At 37.3% G+C, this 19,477-nt stretch overlaps 1 protein-coding gene across 1 annotated transcript in view; it reads left to right on the top strand.

Moving 5' to 3' along the window:
* COG5 (component of oligomeric golgi complex 5) overlaps nt 1–19,477 on the top strand; it is a 182,346-nt gene that overhangs the window by 66,407 nt on the left and 96,462 nt on the right. The window contains exon 7 of the mRNA XM_042816184.1: nt 8,469–8,599. Coding sequence (XP_042672118.1) covers nt 8,469–8,599 — 131 coding nt within the window. The remainder of the gene's footprint in view (nt 1–8,468; nt 8,600–19,477) is intronic.

The following is a 19,477-nucleotide window of genomic DNA, read 5'->3' as shown; positions in this document are numbered from 1 at the left end:
TTGTGTAAGACATTTTTTTTGAATGTTTTCTGATTTATAGGCTAGAATATCAGCTAGAATATATGGTATGGAGCCAATTGCTGCTCCATCATCTAACAACTGATGACGCAAGGCATCAGTGATGCAGGTATTTTGTCACAGAGAATTTAGAAAAATGCAATTTTAGCTAGTAAAAAAGTTTCGTGAGCTCTCAAGGAAGTTTCTCCAATTGGCTACTTCTAAGAAAGGCGTAAGAACCCTTGTGTGATTTTTAGAGTTCTTCTTCTGTCTCTTTTCCTGCCTGGCTGCACCTCTGGGAAAGGTCTGCCTCCAGCTTCTCCCAGCCACCTACTGGGCAGCAGACAACAGAAGCGAGATCTCTGTACTGATCTTTCCTGGGTTGACAGACAGTTCTGTTTGTCCTCATACCCATGTGCTTCAGTCTCTTTGACCGTTTTGGTGGTTCCTTTTGGGCTCACTTGAGCATAACTTACTGAAGGTTAGAATCACAAATCCTACAATATCCCAGGTTGGAAGTGACCCACAAGGATCAGTGAGTCCAACTCCTGGCTCCACACACCACCACCCGAAATGCAGAACCTAGCGGACGTTCATTAAGATTATGGGTCTGAATGCAGCACAGGGAAAAAAGACAGGGGAGGATCTCGTGGTGGGAAACCTCAAAGGAGTTCAAGAAATTCTGCTTTAGGTCTAAGTGGATGTAGGAGTAGTGCGGTATAACTAGTGATTAGACCTAAGTAATGTTTGTCTTGGTATGCTAAGCTATTTTCTGAATCATGGCATTTTCACAGGGATGTCTCCAAAATATGGTGCTCATTGTTAAGTCAGGGATGATGATAAAAATAGATATCAAACTCATTTCCATCAATTCCAGATCTTGTCTGACATCTGATTTCCAGCCCAGAGAGTAGGAATTAACTCTTCCATCGAGATAGTTTAAATGCAGCTTTAATATAATGTTAAAAATGAATAGTCGGGTTTCTTCAATACTTCTCCCATCCTCTTATCAACTTTGGATGTATTTCTTGAGTTTTATGTGTGCAGTCTGGAGAGACAAAGCAAGTTTCCTCTGTTGGTAGAGAATGGCCACAGATGATGATTTAAGCATTGGTTGGGAGGGACCTGAAGGATCATAAAGTTCCAACCTGCACCTTTCATACTAGACCAGGCTGCCCAGGGCCTGGCCTTGAACCCCTCCAGGGACGGGGCATCCACAACCTCTCTGTGCAGCCTGAACTCACACTTTAAAAATCAGCAATGATTGTTTTGAGGAAACAGAAATCCAAATGCAAAATGACACCCATTCCTTCCTCCTCCAACTGTTCACAACAAACATCCCTTTGTTTTAATATGATAGAAGTTACATTTTTTTTATATCCAGGTGATCACTTGTTTTGGAGTGTTGAACTCAATTTTGTTCTGAAATCCTACTCTGGTAAAATAACACACTGTAGATGACAGATGAGATCTTTTTACAGGTAGAGTGCCCATGTTTAAATGAGTGGTTCAGGTTTATGCTTTCTTTGAATCATTTACTTTCACCAGTTTGGTTCTTGTACTGTTGGCCTGATTTCCTTAGAACTTAAACGTTCTTGGCATATGATTGATATGAAAGGCTGAGAAGTAGTTTTGCTTTGTTTTCAGTTTTCATGTCTCCTTTCCCTAAGGGCATCTGTGAGAAACTGTACCTGATTGTATAATACTTTATTTCCTTTTCTGGACTTAAACAGCATGAGTGTGTTAGCACGCTGCCCAGGAAAGCAAATAGAAGCACAGTAACACTGGCCCCGTTCTGCTTCTGGCTCCAGCAGGATGGTTTTGCCTCCCTTAATGTTGCTCAGACAGCTGAAATGCTAAACCTTATGTATTATGCATACGAGTAGTTAATTTTTAAGATGGGAGAAATTGGTTAAATAAAGATCAGTTTTCATAGGAACTTAATGGCATTTTAGAGGTAGAGAGATATTTTATTCTCAGTTCTTTCACAGAGGAAAGGAGAATTTTGCAGGAATCTGGATGTGTAGGAAAATGAAGGAAGGACAGCAGGAAATTTGTGAGTAGCTGGCATTAAAATTTTCTTCCTCTCCTGTAATGAATTCGTAATCCCTTCATAAAAGTTTCAAAATCAGTCTTTTAAGATTCAAAATTGATCAGTGTCTAAAGCATATCTAAAGTATACTGTGTACTCTATACAGCACAGTGTAGAGCAACATTCTTATTTTGAACACCTCACAGGGCACCATAATTTACACAATTTTTATAGGAATAAACAACTTTTTTTCAGAAAAGCTCACACTGTATAAAATGACTATAAGATATTGTTTCATATTAACTGTAGTGGAATCCATTTCCCTTGATTTAAAGACTTAATATAAGCCTTGCTACAGCAAGTGCTTAGGAGCCTGCTGCAGGGTTTGGGGCAGACATTTCAGCCTATGCAGAGAATTATTTTGCTTAAAGCAGATCATGGAGAAAGAATCTTTTCTGAGGCACCAGCTTCCATTTTTGAAGACCTACAAATGTGCCTGCTCTTGCCATTCCCCACCTGCTCTATGTATCAATTGCATAGGAAATGTAAGCACCTACAGAAAGCAGGCTGTTCCTTAGGTTAGGTTATCCATCTATTCCACTTAAGGAATAAAGATGGAATATAAAATAATAGATTGATTTAACCAGTAGATGAGCATTGGGTTTCTGCCAGGGTATCAGGCTCTTAAGCTAAATTCTAGGAGTTTTTTTAGTTTTATATTACCTGCATTATTAAAAACAAATGAACTTAGTAGGCCTAACAGCTTCCCAAGCTGGGGGTTTGGATTTAACTGGGGCAAACATGATGCCATCTTTCCTTTTTGCTAGCAAGTACAGTAGTTAACATTGCAGTGAGGACCATGGAAGTTTCCATGATGGATGAGATTGTGGCCCATTCGAATCAGTAAATTACTTTGAGGTACTTTAGAAGTAGATGGGAAAAAAATTTCAAATTGATCCTCAGCAATTCTAACAAATCAATCAACTAATTGTGTTTGTTTTGAGCTTGTATCCAGGCAGGGTAGGTATATAGACTGTAGGTATATAGACTAAAATTCATAATAACTCCCTTCAAGAATGGAATTTGTCATTACAGAATATTTCTCCCTCATAGGAAAGATTTTATGTGCTTTTACAGTATCTGTCCTTTTCCTTGTAATTCTTTGTAATGCAGATATGTAGTGTAAATAGTGATTTGGGTTCGGCTTTGTGCACATCTACCAATTTACATTCCACCAAGAGCGGAAGTTGTAACCTGTCCTCTCGTTTTTGCCAGCAGTGGCTCTTTTGTGCCTGCATTGTGCATCAGATGGGAGAGTAGTAGTTTCTTAGAAAATTGTGATTTTTCTTCATTTTCAAAAAAGAGCAGCCTTAGGACACAAATGTTACAAGATGTCACCAACTTTTCCCTCAGCTAAGAATGTGAAAGTAATGTAAAGCAATTAATTAAAAAAAGAAATAGTCCCCAAACATTCCTCAAACAGGCAAACAGAAATAGTAGAGAATTTCAAGAATATTTTCTTTTAATTACCCCCAATAGCTTCATCTTAATTTATCTTTGTCTGCTTCCTATGTACTCATTGGGTAAGTTGTTCATAGGGAATCCACTTCAGCTCTTCTAATTCCCTTCCAGAACTTTGCTGTAACTTTGCTTTTTGTTGCGTTGCTGATGCAGCATCTCAAAGCACAGAAGGATTTCTCTTTTGGCTCAAGTATCCTCTTGACTGACTTGGTTTAATCACATTGGTTTGTTACTGTCTGTCCTGGTTTCTTATCCGTTGATTCTCTGGTTTTCATCAAGAGCTCAAAGTCATCAGTTTAAATAACGAGCATAGTGCTGTTTCTGAGAAGCTTATAGTGATGCTAGTTTCATCATTATCCTGTTTTTCAAATGCTTGAATATTTACTAAGAAAATTCAGATTTTTTAAAATCTTCATTATATATTTTCACAGTGAAGTTCGAGGTCAGAAAAGAAAATTGTGTCATAGAAAGATTCTAAATTGTTGAGACAGAAAAACTCACTCTTGCTCAGAGTATTGTTTTCTACCTAGTGTATTATACATATCAGATCTATGTCTGTTAAACCCCTCTTCTATAACTACCTGGGAAATGATGGTTTGAAAAACATAGCTGTAAGCAACATCTCAGGCAGTGGATTAGAAAACTGTTCAGGTTTAATAAATCTAGAAAATTTGGAATTGTAATGACAAAAATCTTTTTCCTTTAAGAAATACAAGAAACTAACCCTTTCTTTAGCTGAGGTGCATTAAATGTCACTGATTCCTAGGGCTCAGTGCATTTTGTTTTGACATATAATATTTTTTGTTCAAGAGAAGGATTCAGCAGGCAGTCTGTATTTTAAGTCCTTAAAAAGTCATTTCCAGCTGTTCTTTCCAAGCTTAATAAGGTGTGATAGTTAGAAGGGAAGCAATACCACAGATAGCAGAGGAATGGGAGGTGAAGGAATGGGAACAGCACCGTATTTCCCTTCTCTAGTTTCCTTCCTTGCTTCAGTACATGGAAGTGATTGGGGCAGCATGCTTCAGCTCTTGCCGATGTGAGGGCAGTTCGTGCCGTGACTGCAGCCCTGCAGTGTAGTGGTAGTTTATATGGTTCCTAACTCATTTTAGGCACAAGTGTTTCTTTATATAAATAGTTAACTTACTAAATCTACTACGCTTTATGTTGAAAGACAGGAGAAGTGTGGAAGTCCTGCTAACCCTGTGGTAGTGATTGAGAACAGAGCTGTGAACATTGGCCAGCTCTATGGAGGAGCTCCTCTTATGGAGGAAAGCTGGTAAATTTTTAACTGGGCTCCAGTCCCCAGAGTCTCTGCTAACTAGAAGATAAGCCTTTGCACTTTCTTTGTTTTTGAGATGTAGACAGAAATTCCTTACAGACCATTTCACTCATACTTCTTTGGCTACAAATTCTCTGGTTAGACTGTGTAGTTACTTAGAGACTGCGCACAGCAAGAAACTGGATGATGGCACTGCACAAATGCGTGGAGAAGAATTCTGCTTTTGCTAGTGCCTGGTAGTATCTCACTTCAGGTGACATATTTTCTTTTTTAACTAAAACTAGCAGCTTGGAATATGCAAGTTCCTCTACAATATTTTAAATACACTGGAAAGTGCTCTCAGAAATACCCTTTGAATTTTGCATAGTCCTGTGTGGAGCCAGGAGCTGGACTCAGTGAGCCTCGTGAGTCCATTCCATCTCCGAGTGTTCTGTGACTATGGATTCTAAATATACTGAGGTTCTGGCTATGTGTCAGCTGCCTCTGCTGCATTCCACTTGTGTGGTCAGCAGTGACAGCTTCACTGGTGGCAGTACAGAAGTGTAGATATGTTCTGTGTTGCAGCTTCTACTCTTATATAGTAAGGTCAGGAAAGCACTTGCAGATATTTCTACTGCAGACTCACTGTCTACATGAAAGCTGCTCATCATCTGAGAATAGTATAATATGATTGCTGGGGCTTCTCTACTGCTTAGAGCAGTAGCTAACAGCATCCAGAGCAGGCTGCCTAGCCACTGGACCCACAGAAAGGCGGTCTGTTAAGAAGTCCCACAGAAATGCATTGCGTCCCAAGTATTTTGTTAGGATTGCAGGGAATGTGAAGCAAAGATGCAGATTTTGGCAGATGAGCAGGAGGTGGCTGCCAGTCTGAGGCACAGATGGAGCATTTGGAGAAGCCAAAGCAGCATGGGCTTTCTGTTCCTTTCATGAAACCATCGGACTGATTAGATTTTTAGCACCTGAAATGGCCTAATTTAGGTTTAGAGATAAAAAAACAGTAGGGAAAAACAGTCTCTTTTTTATTTCTCTTTCACAATATTTTTTTCTTTGAATTTAGGAGATCAGGACCACATTTTGTTTTGTTTAAGCAGCCTGCTTGTGTAGGGTGTGATTTTATCATAAAAGTGAAATCCACAGCAAATTTCTTATTTGCTGGGTGGATAGGTGAGTCTTTGATGATATTTGCACCTTTTGTAGTACCATGTTGCCAAAAATCTGCTTGGCAGTAGATGTAAAGTGTGGCTAGTTCTTTCACTTTTTTTTTTCGATCTTACTATGTCAGCTGACAAGTACAGGTCAAAAAAATAATGTTCACATTCAAGACACTTGTTGATTGGTAACTGAGTACTGAGTGTATAGTATCAGTTTTAAGAGGTTCGTACGAAAAACACATTTGGGTATGCAGCTTGGTCACAGCAAAAAATTGTTCTTCTCACCTGGGTAAGAGGAATTGTCATAGCCCCTAGCAAAAAACAGCTTTGTAAACATGTGTTTGTGTCAGGCTTCATTAACAGCCTGTGCAACATGAAATGTACCTCCCTGCTGCTCACCTGTCCTCTGACTCCTGTGATCAATTTTAAATGGGTACATGCAGACAAAAGCATTTGCAGGTCTATTCTTAGTAGAGTGAAGCCTATTTGGCACATAGTACTGTTAAGAATGTTGATCTCCTTTATTCCTTACTCAGCTTTATGCAGCACTTCTGGAAATTTTTTTGTTTCAGTTCCTTATGCTGAGTTTTTCACATGCAAGTGGCTCTTCTCTATTGTAGCCGTGTAGTGATCCGCTTGGAATTCTGTGTTCAGTTACAAACATATGGTTGCAAAAATGAGTCTGATGCTTAGATCACTTTATTGTGAATAAACAAAAATAACTGGTTACTAAAGTGAAAGTTTATTTAAGATTTAAAAGCTCAGCTAGCCTAGTAGGGATAAGTCTATGCCTTAGTAGACTTACTGGGAGGACATAAGGGAAGATGACTATCAGGAAGTCATTGTTATAAATGGAAATGGTGAAACATTGTGAAGGAAGTATCTGGCACTGAGTGAAATGCCTCTGCCATTAGTTTCTTTTATTCCTTCTTTCAAAAGAAGGAGTGGAACTCATGCTTTATTCAGCAAAACACTGATAAATGTGTAAATGTGAGGAGTCCTGTATTGTCTTGTAGAGAAGCAGTAGTGTGAAGATCCAGCCTATCTTGACAATTGAATTAGGTTTACTCAAATCTAAAAAGATTTAAAACTCAGAAAAACAAAAAGGGGAGTAAAAAACAACATTGTCCAACTTTGAAGGTTCACTGAGGACCCTGCTAGACTGCTTTTATAATTCCCTGTGGATCTCATCTAATGCATCCGGAGATGTTCAACACATAATGTCTGATTCTCACCTAATTTCTGTTGTAATTCAGAGGTTTGAGTGAAGAGGCATATCTGTTCTTGAAGGGGCCTACAGACAGTACACTCAGGTTATGCTTCTCCTATTCCAGGAACACGCATTTCAGAGCAGTGGCTGTAGTTGGTTTGGTTTACAATAGATATGAACGTAATTGTATAACATTTGAATGATTTGAGTTACAGCCCAATCTAAGCTGTAGGTCTTGATTAGCCTGCTGAGGGCTGAGTAATCAGTTCTTGCATTGTGAGAGATTACCACAGAAAGACAAAAGCCATCTGAGAAAAGATGTCCTCCAGCCCTTCTTTCTGGAATGGGTCACTGATTGGGTTTGGGCACATCAGGAGTGCAAGACCAGGCAGGGAGCCAGTAGCAGGGAACTGGTAGCATAGAGGTGATGTATCTCAGTTGGTGTGAAAAACTGATTTTTACTCTCTAAGTTATGTTTTATATCTTAAATTGCCCCATATGAAAAGCCCAAGTAGATGAAAGAACAGAGATCACTGTCATGACCTTTAAAAAAAAATGAGTGTACCTGAGAGAAAGATTGTCACAGATTCAAACTTCTTTGATAAAGAAGGACAAAGCGGCATTTTCAACTTGCTGGCGTGCGCTAATTACTAAGTGTCAGTTAATGAAAGATTAAATGGTTTAACCATGTTTACGTAGGCAGTGACAGAAGTCAGCTTTCAGTGGATTTTCACCTGCCCTGCTGAATAACATGTGAATGCTGTACTGATGAACAGCTGGTTTCTATCATGAAAATAAATTTTGTGATATTTGCATTTATCTGCAATGTTTAGAATTTTAATTTGTATTTGAAGTATAATTTGAACATATAAGCACATAATACGTAGAGATTGTCAGGTATTAGAGAAAATTATGCTTATCAAAACATCTGTTTAGATAAGTTCAGTTACATAGTTAGTCCTTTGGGACAAGGATGTGACTTTCTTGCCCCTTGATGCACCGTAACTGAGATTCTTGAATTCCTTGAACTGACAGCTTTTCCAAAGTGTCTGATTCTAGAGAGGTAAATGAGATGTATTAAATATGCATGTTTTTGAGTAACAGTCTTTTGATTTTCAGTTTTTCTCGAACAGTTCATTCTTTCAGCATACTCCGTTGTCAAGTGTTTTATGCAAAAATGTTCTTTGGAACTAACTACAATTTCTAAACGTTTTAATGTGTTTAAAATGTTCCATTTTATTATATGTCAAGCTTATCAATATTTTGTTGCTTTTTTAGATTACCTTTCTCAAGGGATAGATCTGTCTGGAATAGAAGTAATTGAAAATGACCTGCTTTTTATTGCAAGAGCTCGGCTGGAGGTAGAAAATCAGGCTAAAAGGTTACTTGAGCAAGGTGTGGAGACTCAGGTAAAATACATGTTCTTTTTTTACTTCCTTTCACAAGTGAAGTTTGAAAGGTGCTGTGAGACTTGATTTCCTTTGTTTGGTCTTGCATTTTCTAATGGATGTTAAACTTAAAACCATCTTACTTTCAAGAGAAAGTAATTCACATATCAGTATTCAGATTCACATGTCACTATTCAGAGAAATTGACAAAAGTAGCTTTGTGCAATATATTTATTTTCAAAAATAGCATTTTGTAGGACCTAACCCTGAAAATTTGTGAGGAAGTTCGTGTGGACAAAAGAATTCTAAACAATGTGATAAAAAAAAACTGCTAATGAAGAGAATTTTGTATTTAGCACAGTATATGACATTGCTGATATTGCCAAGCTTTGCAGGTAATTCTGGAAAATGTAGTTTCTTAAAACTAAGAAGATTTCTGCATTTTAGCTGTACAGTTATGTAACAAAACGATTTGATGGATTTCCGATTAATACTTTAAAAGGCATTGTAGACTTTGAGGTAGATATTCACTATACTCATAATTACATTCTTCTATACTAAATGTAATTATCTACGTTTTTAATAACCTGACTGTGTGTGTTATTTAACTATTTGTAGTATTATTTGTACTGACCCTTTGCCTGTTTTTAAAATTTGTATTCCCTTGGCTATTAAAAAAACCCAACATATTTTAATCTCCAGTACTACAGTAAGAGGAGAAATCTAGCACAAGTTCCTATCAGCTTTGTTTTTTAAATTAGAAAACAAAGTGTATTAGAACAAGATGTTTCTATGCTGTTTGTTAAAAATGGTTAACCTCGTGAGGCAATGTAGCATTTATTTGTAGTATTCGATGCTGACATGAGAGCAGAACATAAATGGAATGGAAAATCTCGTAATTAAATTGGCTTCATTAGATAATTGAGGATTAAAATGATCATTATGTATCGTGTTATACCTCTCATTGTAAGTAAATGTGGTAAATACCGTTCACTATTTACTGATAGCAAAATGATAGGGGAAAAGAAAAATGCTGTTTTTTGCGTAATTACTATTCAAATATTGAAACTCCCGGCTTTTTGAGCACGTTGCTGAACATGAATTGGGCTTGTTACAAGCTATGAAATATGTACTATGTTAAATGAAGACTGAACGATGATAGGGGCTGAGAAAAATCTGTTTTAAACATAGCAAAAGTCTTCATCGGTGTCGACCCCTTCTAGTTTTTCATGTCAGATTTGACCTTCTCTGATAATTTTCTCTTTATATTAAGTACTAAAACAGAACTGACAAAAATACCCTGGGGAAATCAATCCCGCTCTACTTGAAAAATTGACAGATTTATTAGGTGTTCCAGGCTCTATCCAGGTAATCAAGAGATTATTAAAGGATTTGCTTGTTGTGCTTTAGCCAGGGGCCTGTTTCTAGCAAGAGAGATAGTTTGGAAGATTGTTTAGAAGAACATTTTTAGTGTTTAGTCCTATCAGAAATGGGTATTTTTATTAAGTAATGTTGGGCTATGTCTCACAGATTTGTTGTTGGATACAGTTTGCTGATTTAATGTTGGAATAATAGTGTGTTTTATAAAATATGCATGCAGACATTGCCCAAGAAATATGGAGTTTGAAATACGACCATCGGCTTCTGTGTCTTTGGTTCTTAGTACTGTAGCTGTTTATTGACAACCTGGTTTACATTTATACCTTCCTAGCCCTGAGATTTCCCACAAAGGGGCATAGGATCTTCATCTTTTCATGTGCGCTTTGTAGTACAGTATTTTTTAGATAGGCTGCCTTTTTGATGATTCCTATTGTGGTAGCCAGATCTGTACCGCTGAGAATAATGCAGGTGTATTTTGTCCAGGTGGTGTCCATGAGCCAGCAGTGTGCCCTCACAGCCCAGAAGACCAACCGTATCCTGGGCTGCATCAAAAGTAGCATGGCCAGCAGGGTGAGGGAGGTGATCCTGACCATCTACTCTGTGCTGGTGAGGCCTCAGCTGGAATATTGTGTCCAGATGTGGAGACCTCAGTACAGGAGAGACTGTTGGAGCACATCCAGAGAAGGACCACAAAAATGATCTGGCCTTTGAATATCTGAAGGAGAGCTACAGGAAAGAAGGGGACAGACTCTTTAGCAGGGTCTTTTGTGATAGAACAAGGGAAATGGCTTCAAATTTAAAGAGGATAGACTTAGGTTAGATATAAGGAAGAAGGTTTTTACAGTGGGGGTGGTGAAGCGCTGGAACAGGTTGCCCAGAGCTGTGGTTGATGCCCCATCCCTGGAGACTTTAAAGCCACACTCTTGGCCCTGGGCAACCTGACCTAGCTGTGCATGTCCTTCTTCATTGCAGGGAATTTGGACTAGATGACCTTTAAAAGTCCCTTCCAACTCTAAAGAGTTTATTATTCTATGATGTAAGCAAAGGCTTCTATGTGTGCTCACAGCAGTAACTTTAAAGCTGCCATCTGAGTATAAACCAGAAGAGTCACTCAACATTTCTAGATTGAACAGGTTTTCATAGAGCTGCCAACCATGCTTGTCTTCCTAATCCTTTTAGAAACAGTAAGCCTTCTCTGCTCCTGTGGGCAAAAGTAAAGCAAATAATGGTAAATCCATTCAAGTGGATGTAGCAATGGCTACAGGCATTTTTTTTATTGCATTGTATGCTTTGTTACCCACTCCTGGTGTACATAGTACAGATTAATGCTCTGTCATGAGCAGCATCAAGAAAATTGATTCAAATTCTGTTCTTACTGTTTAGTCCTGCATTTCTTCATAGCTTTCCTTCACACTTTAAGCAGGCTCATAGCAGATAGTGTAGAAATCAGGAGAGACGGCTTTAACAGAGATACAACCAGAGCATTATTATATGCTCTGGTCAGTCTCTTAGAATATACAGCAGTGTTTTCTGCCTAAAAACAAGAAAACAAGAGAAGGTACGTAGCTGTCTTGCAACCACATGAAGTGTCCCCTGCATTTCTTTGGCTTACAGGAGGAACTCTAGGTAAAATGATCTAAATTTTCCTTAGACACCACTTTTTTCAGCAAGTGTATTGTGTAAGGTATGTATGAATAGTAAATTACTCACAACAAGAGAAACCACTCAATCCTTTATAGACAGTTCTGCTGGACAGTATTGTGGCTGCTATACATAGAAAGAAAACTTACTCCACATCTTAGCTCATGCTTCAACTCCTTTCTTTTATATTATCATGCTTAGTGCTAGACTTCATCTTACAGCCAGGACAGGTGGTTGCCCACACTTAGTTCCCTCAGGTAATTAAACTGTTGATAGCATAAAGGGCCAGGTAATGTGTACACAAAAGAATACATACCCATCTCTCCCATCTTTACTTCTATTAAGATGTAGCACAAGTTGTGAACTAGGTTTAATGCTTTTACCACAGTTATGGGGCGTCTCTAAGTAAGAAGGGTAGATTTTTGCAGGCTTTGTACTAGTATGTGTGAAATGGGTTAGGAACCTATGCTATTGCTTTTGACCTTACCAATATAAACTTTGTTTATTTGTTAGGATCATGGTATCACTGAATACAGAATAAAACATATTTAGGTCAAACAGGACATGATGTGAAGATGAGAGCAGAACTCAGAATTCCTTGATTATGCACCCTAAACACAGTTTATGTTACAAAAAACTTCCTTGTTTTTCTACCTAGCATAAATCTAGTGAGAGCTAGATTCATTCAAAATAGTGAAAGTTCCTGGTGTCCCTATAGTGAAATTTCTTGATTGTATTAGAGAAAGCAAAAAATAATCTCCTTTGTTCAAATGTTGAATTGTCTGCAGTTTTTCTTTAGTATATGATTTTTTTAAGAGCTGTCCTAATTATAATCTCATAGAATAAAGAGGGAAGAAAGCAAGCAAACAAAAATAATCCTAAACTCTATTTCTGCAAGATGTAAACAAGATGAATATGTAAACACTACAATCTGAGCACAAATGTCTCAATTACTTTCAATGTAATCTTTATAATTTTGCCAAATTGAACATATTTGGGGGTATTTTGAATTTCCATATTGTATCTGACTGAGTAGGATTTATTGTGATCTGTTTTGCATTCCACTTCATACTGAGTCTCTCCTCTAAGTTGAATTGGCTTTAGAACAACTACAGCATTTTTTCCTTTCATTTTTTAATTTAAAATTATTGATTAGACATATAATTGTTCTAGTCTAATGCTACTTAGCGCCTGAGAACAAGTGATTGAAGGATGAAGTATCTGCATAATTAACCAGTGTTCTAGAAATTGCTTATCAAAAAGTTGCTCAATTTATCTCTAATCAGGGTCATCTAAGCTAGGTGCTTAGTAGTACATTTTGCAGTAGAACAGCAAGATTGGGATAGTAATCTGATCTCCTTCTCAGACCAGCATTTAATCTCATGTCAAGGATCTCTATTGCTGTCCCTAAGGGATTGGTGGGAGTAGTATGCATATAACTGAGCATTTTTCTGGAGGTGATCATCAAGAAAGTACACGTTGTTTCATATCAGGATCCTCTGAGCTGAGTGCTTATGTAGTACAACTTGCCATGTTACAGCAAGATTGGTGAAATTAATCTTAAATCCTTCGTAGGCTGGCATTTAATATAATGTCAAGGATCTTAAGCAATACATAGTCTTTCTTACCCTGAGGCAGCATGTTCCAGGCATGCAGATGCACTTGGAGGTGCTCAAGGTATTTACGTATCAAAAATGGCTGGCATTGATTCAATTCAGTTTTTCAGTGAAAAGATATTTTCACTTTTTTTTTTTTGTGGCAAAACCCACAAAGAATGATAATGTTGCATTCTTGAGTTATTTCTAATAATTGCTGCCAAACACGTGGCTTTTGTAGCAGTACTGTGTGAGTAAGGGCATGTGAACTTGAATTTCTAATTACTAATCTTACATACTTCAATAAGATTATGTGTTTTATTAAAGCATTCTCTTTCTTGGTTGTCTTTGGTATAGACCTTGTACAGGTATATGAATGTGCTGTCTAAAGCTGTCCAGTCTGTGGAACAGTGCTTGATTGTAGAACAAAGTGTAATGTCAAAGTAGAATGACTCTTAGCGTGACCCACAGTTGAGTGGGCTTCTTAACTTCTATCTTTGGTTGATTCAGCTTAGGATGTACTGTATTGCACACACTGATGTCCTGCACTACTCGAAAGAAAAGCTTGACTTCTGGATGTTTTCCCCTGCCCATTGCTGCTTTTTCATGCCAGCTACCAGATTTTATCCTATTAAAAAAAAATTTTTATAAGATGATGCAAATGGAAATTGATTTCATTTTGCATCTAATTGTGTAAATACAAAGTGATCGTTATAACAGAAAATAAAGTAGAAAAAATATGAGCAAATAATTCCCAGTTCGTTCATGACCATCTTTGTATCCATATACTGTGGGCTGTCCTCATAAAAAGTATGGAAAACTTGGAGTTGAAATGCTACCCAGATTATACATTTTTTTGAAGTCAAAGAGCAGCCAATGTTTCTTCTTGTTTTTTTTTTTTTGTTGTTCTGACATTTGTTTCTACTTTGAAAGCCAGAAGTTGGGATGTAACTTTGTCACTGTCAAAAATTTAGCAAGTATGGTACGCATCAGGCAGTAGCTGTTATGTTTCCTTTTTATCCTGTAATCTGGATTCCCTGGAGGACATCCTGGTGAAAAAGCTGTCTCAGTCTAGTTTCCATAATAAAGTGATTGACTATGATATGTTATAGAAATGGAAGGCATTTTTGATTTTGATTTGAAGTCAATTAGTTGAATCTAGAGTGAGAAGACTATGTATGTTATCTGTAAAAAAGGAAAGTTTGTACCTATTTGCTACTTCTGGAATACAGTGAGGGTGGTAGCTATACTTAACTTTACGTCATCTAGTTTTGCTTAGTGAAGACTGAGGATGAGATTCAAAGCTTTTTTTTTTCTTCTTTTTTCTCATTAGCCACTCAGTTGCTGTTTGGAATTCTAATGTAGACACAGAAGAAATTTCATCATGTCATATTGGCTTTCATTGTCAATAATCACAGTTATCCTTTCTGGCACTTCAGTCTGTTTAATTAAAATCCTTGGAGCTTAAGCTGGTTTTTGTTTTTTGTTTTGCAATAGTTCTGTATACATATAGAGCATTTTCATTTCATGTGTTTATGTATCTCTACTTCATTCTAACCTTTAAGTTCCTTTGTCACAGAAATGTATTCATGTTGCATTATTCAATTTTATTTTTCATCTTCAGTATTATGGTTATGGTTTTCATGATCTCGTTAACTTGCTAAATCAAATTCCTTCATCTGGCCATCTGGAGCATGGCAGTACTGAAGGAGTTTTCAATAAATCTAAATTATATCTTCCTTATTCTGTTAAGATGTGATATAGCAACGTATGGCTCATCTAGCAACCAGGAAGTGTATCTTCTAAGCGCATGTTACTTATGTGCTGCTTTGGAATGGTAAACTTCATGGGGATTAACCAAACCTTAGAAATGGTGGCTTTACTAATCTGGAATAAAAAGAGTTCATTTTATCTTAAAGTGTGATCTAATGGATCTGAAGTGCTAACCATGCTTCAGGGATTCAAAATCATCAAGCTAAACACTAAGTATGAATTTATGTTTCTGAACTATGGATTAAAATAAACCGCAGATTTCTCTGCAACATAATCGGCTGATACTGATATAACCTAGAATATCCCTTCAGTTTCCATAGGAACAGATGATAGAATGTTTTGAATTTTGGAAAAGCGAAAATGAATGTCTGGCTTCAATATAGTTCACTTATATTTTGCAGCTTGCAACCTCTCCATGTGAGGGCTAAAAGTGTGCATTAAAACAAACGATAGAACATCCACATAACTCTTATTGAAATATCGCATTAGTGGCAGCACTAATAATAAAAAAATATTATAAGTGTTTCTGTGCATAATTCTTCAGGTGTTGTTTTCTGTAGAGTTCGAAAACATTTCCAAATCCACAGCAAAATAGAAACTACAAATTATTCCTGTTTGTTCATGCTTCTTCAAATGTTCTACTGCAACAAAAAAGTGCCAGTAGGTCATCTCTAATGCTCATCTGCAGTCATTGCTTCATCTCCATGTTACACTGCAGCCATATATTTTCTTCCTGGAGCACTGTGAGAGCAGCACAAGAAAGAACTTTGTGTGGTTAGAAGGAGAAGATCAATCGGACCCTGCTGAAATGCGTGCTGTTTTGTTTAGGGGAATCTAATTAAAGGTGATAATCCAAAAAAGACAAAGAAACATGCTAGTGCTAGTAGTGTTTGCTTTGTTAGATGCTTGACTGTTCTTTCTTAACAGATCATGTTTGCTAAATTAGAGAAGATATGCTTTGAGTGTAAAAACATCAAGAAGATATAAAATATGCCTCTTGATTTGAGATAAATAGATACGTAACTCCTATATTTACATAGAGGGAAGGTATAAAAGCCTTATCAAGAAACAGTTAGGAATCTCAGTGTCTAACCTGAGGCTTGGTGAATGTGGGTTCAGGTAATAACAGCTCAGTTTGTTTTCATTTGCTGTAACATTTGCTGTAATTTTGGATGCTTGATCTTTAAAGCATTCTGTATGTGGGAATTTCTATGGTACTGAAAGGAAAATGAAATGAAATGAACAAGTGAAGTAAGTACAAACAGGCAAGTAGCATGGTAACTCATGGTGAGTTCCTCTTTTCAGTGTAACAGGTTTTTGGTCTTTGAATGGGGCTGCGCTGTGCTAATGTAGTACAAATAATAGCCTTTTCAAATGTCTGTATTCTGGGATTATTTTTAGCTACCATTAAATAGAAGATTCATGAGGAGTGTAGTTGTCTGAACATATGGGCAAGTTTAATAGCAATATTTCGAAAATACGAGGATTTTCAAAAAGTAATGTTGTCCTTCTCAACATTGGAATATAATGTGCAGAGGACCTTGAGTTGTGCTACTTTCTGAATATTGATCCTCTTTTATTATTGGTTCTGGTTTGCGTTTTTGCCTCATATTTCAGAAAATTTTTCACAAACTGTAGTACTTGGTTTAGGCAGGTATTAGCAACCATTACTCTGCAGATATGTAAACACAACCTAGTTCTAAATGGCAAGAAGTAAGGAGGAACATTCTTACATTTGAGTTTGCAAGTTTCTATGCCTTAAAAATGAGATGACAGTGGCCCATTAAATGGGCTCTGTTTCACGAAAATGCTGCTTTTTCACACAGGAAAAATATTTATTTGTTCTTTAATGGACCTTGGAAGCTTGTTTTCTAATCCAGTAATATCTGCAACTGCAATTGCTCATCTTTCCAAATGCACTGCAATGAAAGTAGAATAAACATTGTAACATGAAGGTAAATTTTAGTTTTTTTTTTTTTTTTTTTTTTTTGTGAGAGAATAGTTTGAGATACTTACTGAGGACTAGAATTTAGGCTATGGCTTCAGCCAAACTTTCAAATTTGATTAGACCAAGATTAAGGATTTTTTTTCTTCCTTACGATCATATTAAAACAGAGAACTGAGAAACTGAATGATCTTGTTGCCTATTAGGTCACAGCACTTTGCTGTACACACGTTTAAGACAAGTCTCTGTACTCCCATACTGGTCACCTTCCTGTCAGACCTCTGTTGATTTTCAGACTGTGACCTCAGCTGAACCTGCCACCTGAGAGCTCTGTGTTTCTGTCTTAGGTGTTCCTGTTGATCATTCCAGGGTTCAGGCAAGCATGGCAAAACCAGAAGTTGCCTCCTCCTTTCTAGCTCCACAATTACTGTCTGCAAGACCCCACTGCAGGAGATGTGGGTTATTGGGTTTAAGTGGGTTGGCAGACAGATGTTTCTAGCTCATCATCTGTTAGTGCCCTTAGCTACTAGTTGTGCCTGTGCTGAACATGTGTTTGATAGAGTAGCTTTCATCAAACTGCAAAGCAGACACTTCCAATAAGATGCTACAAATAGCAAATGAATCATGAAACAGTTTCCCCTTTTTCCATCTTCTCTGTGGCAGGTAGTAACTATGGTGTAAGGAATTCATAATTAGTTGATGTGAGGCAAGGGTAAGAAACACTGCCTTTAAGCAAATATTGAAAATAGCAGAAAGCTGAAGACTGGAGTTTTCAAGAAAAACCTGCTTGGATACAGACATGCATATTTAATACAACTTAAATAATTCATGTGATATGAATGTGGTGCACACGGTCGTGCAAGTGTTTATGATGTTTTTTGGCTGAAATTCTAATAACTAATTGGGAATTGTTGTTGCTTTTTCTTTTTTCTTCCTATCTTAAATTTTTTTTTGGAAGAGATTGAATTAACTTAAATAAATAATAATAGTGTTGCAAACGTGTCTGCTATAGATAGTTAACTGAAAATAGTCCACATACGAGTCTGTTTTTATCAAAAGCTTTGAATAACTGAGAACTATGTCTGATATTCCAAACATGTTTGTGCCATGATCTCTTTTAATGACTTTCCCTGTCACTGTTTTTGCTGTCCTTTTTTTCCTTTGCTATTTTTCTTCTGGCAAGGTACTCTTTTGTGTTTTCTAGTCTGAAAATGTATATATATTCAGACAGCTGCAATGAGTGGTATAAAATTAACATTTATGCTATAAAAACAACAAAAAAGGAATAGATTGTTTTTGCTTTTGGGGTTTGATGAATGTTCATAAGTTTGTGTTATTTTTTAAACTGATAAAGCTTAATTTCTATCTTACGTTTCTACACTCCACTTAAATCCCAAGGCAGATCCAGCGTTCCTGCTACTTAAACAGCAGCCCTGCAATTTTTGAAGTGTTCAAGCTGGAGATCCAACTGTGTGGGTCTTTGCAGGTTCACCTGGTTCATTTTTGGATGTACAGTTTTGCCCCATATGTGGCCTGCTTTCCGAAAGGGAAGGCTTCATGGCTCGACAAGGAACGAGGAATTCCTTGGTGAACGCTGTTGGGAGCACAAGGCTACTTGGAAAGTAGGGGAGCGTGCATTAAGGAAGCCCCCATTTTAAGAAGTGTTGCTACAGTATTGCAGCGATAAAAGGGTTGCAAAGATAGCCATGATAGTATTTGCTTTATCTAGCAAAAATTAGCTCATGCTAAAGCTTATCCTTTGCAGCCTGGTTGCCAAACTGTGCCAAATCACACACCCCTGCTGCTGCTTCTATTAGTCTCAGAGAATGTGAGCATGGGAGTGTTTGCCCACGCTGCAGGCGAGGTGGGCAGCATGTTGGTATTTTTGTTTCATCTTCCTGATTGTAAAGTATTCATTTAACAAAGGCTATTGGATGCTGATGCATCTTCCCTCCCCAGAGCTCAGAGGGTGCATGTTTTCATGTAACTCTTTTTCTGCAAGAGGGAGGAAGAAGGAGAATGAACTGCAATCGGTCTTTCCCCCTCCCTCCTTGAGCACTGTATGTGAGCAAAGCTAAAATGTATATTCATTTGGGGAGGAATGTGTGCTGGAGTAGGAGTTACTAGCGAGGAAGATGGGAGGGTGCCATATGTTCTCCTGCACTGCAGGTTTTACTGTTCCCCTGAGATTGTTGTTATGAAGCCTTTCTGGTTTCTTGTCCTCCCCAAAATTCAGATATCTTGCAATATGAAATTGGTATTGTAAAAAAAAAATAATAATAAAAATAATAAAAAATAGAGGGTTCTTAATGCTATTCTTGCATTTATTACTGTATATGCCTGAATTTATTTCAAGAAACCTTAAGCCACCTTGTTCTTTATTATTAATGTTAGATGAAGTATTTTCCTGAAATCAGATCTAGGTCAGTATTTATTTATTATAGCTTTTTTCTGTTACTGCATATATAAAGTTGTATTCCTGAAGCACTGATGCATCACCCAGTAGAAAATCTTGGTATGAAATTACTGTCGCTCAGTTGCTTTTTGCTGCAGATTTTTTTTCTG

Source organism: Centrocercus urophasianus, unplaced genomic scaffold, assembly GCF_019232065.1.
Source record: "Centrocercus urophasianus isolate 14NV4802_14NV808 unplaced genomic scaffold, USGS_Curo_1.0 seq_15, whole genome shotgun sequence".
Lineage (NCBI taxonomy): Eukaryota > Metazoa > Chordata > Aves > Galliformes > Phasianidae > Centrocercus > Centrocercus urophasianus.
Note: the sequence above shows the minus strand (reverse complement) of the source record. Positions and strands in the feature narration are given on the sequence as shown.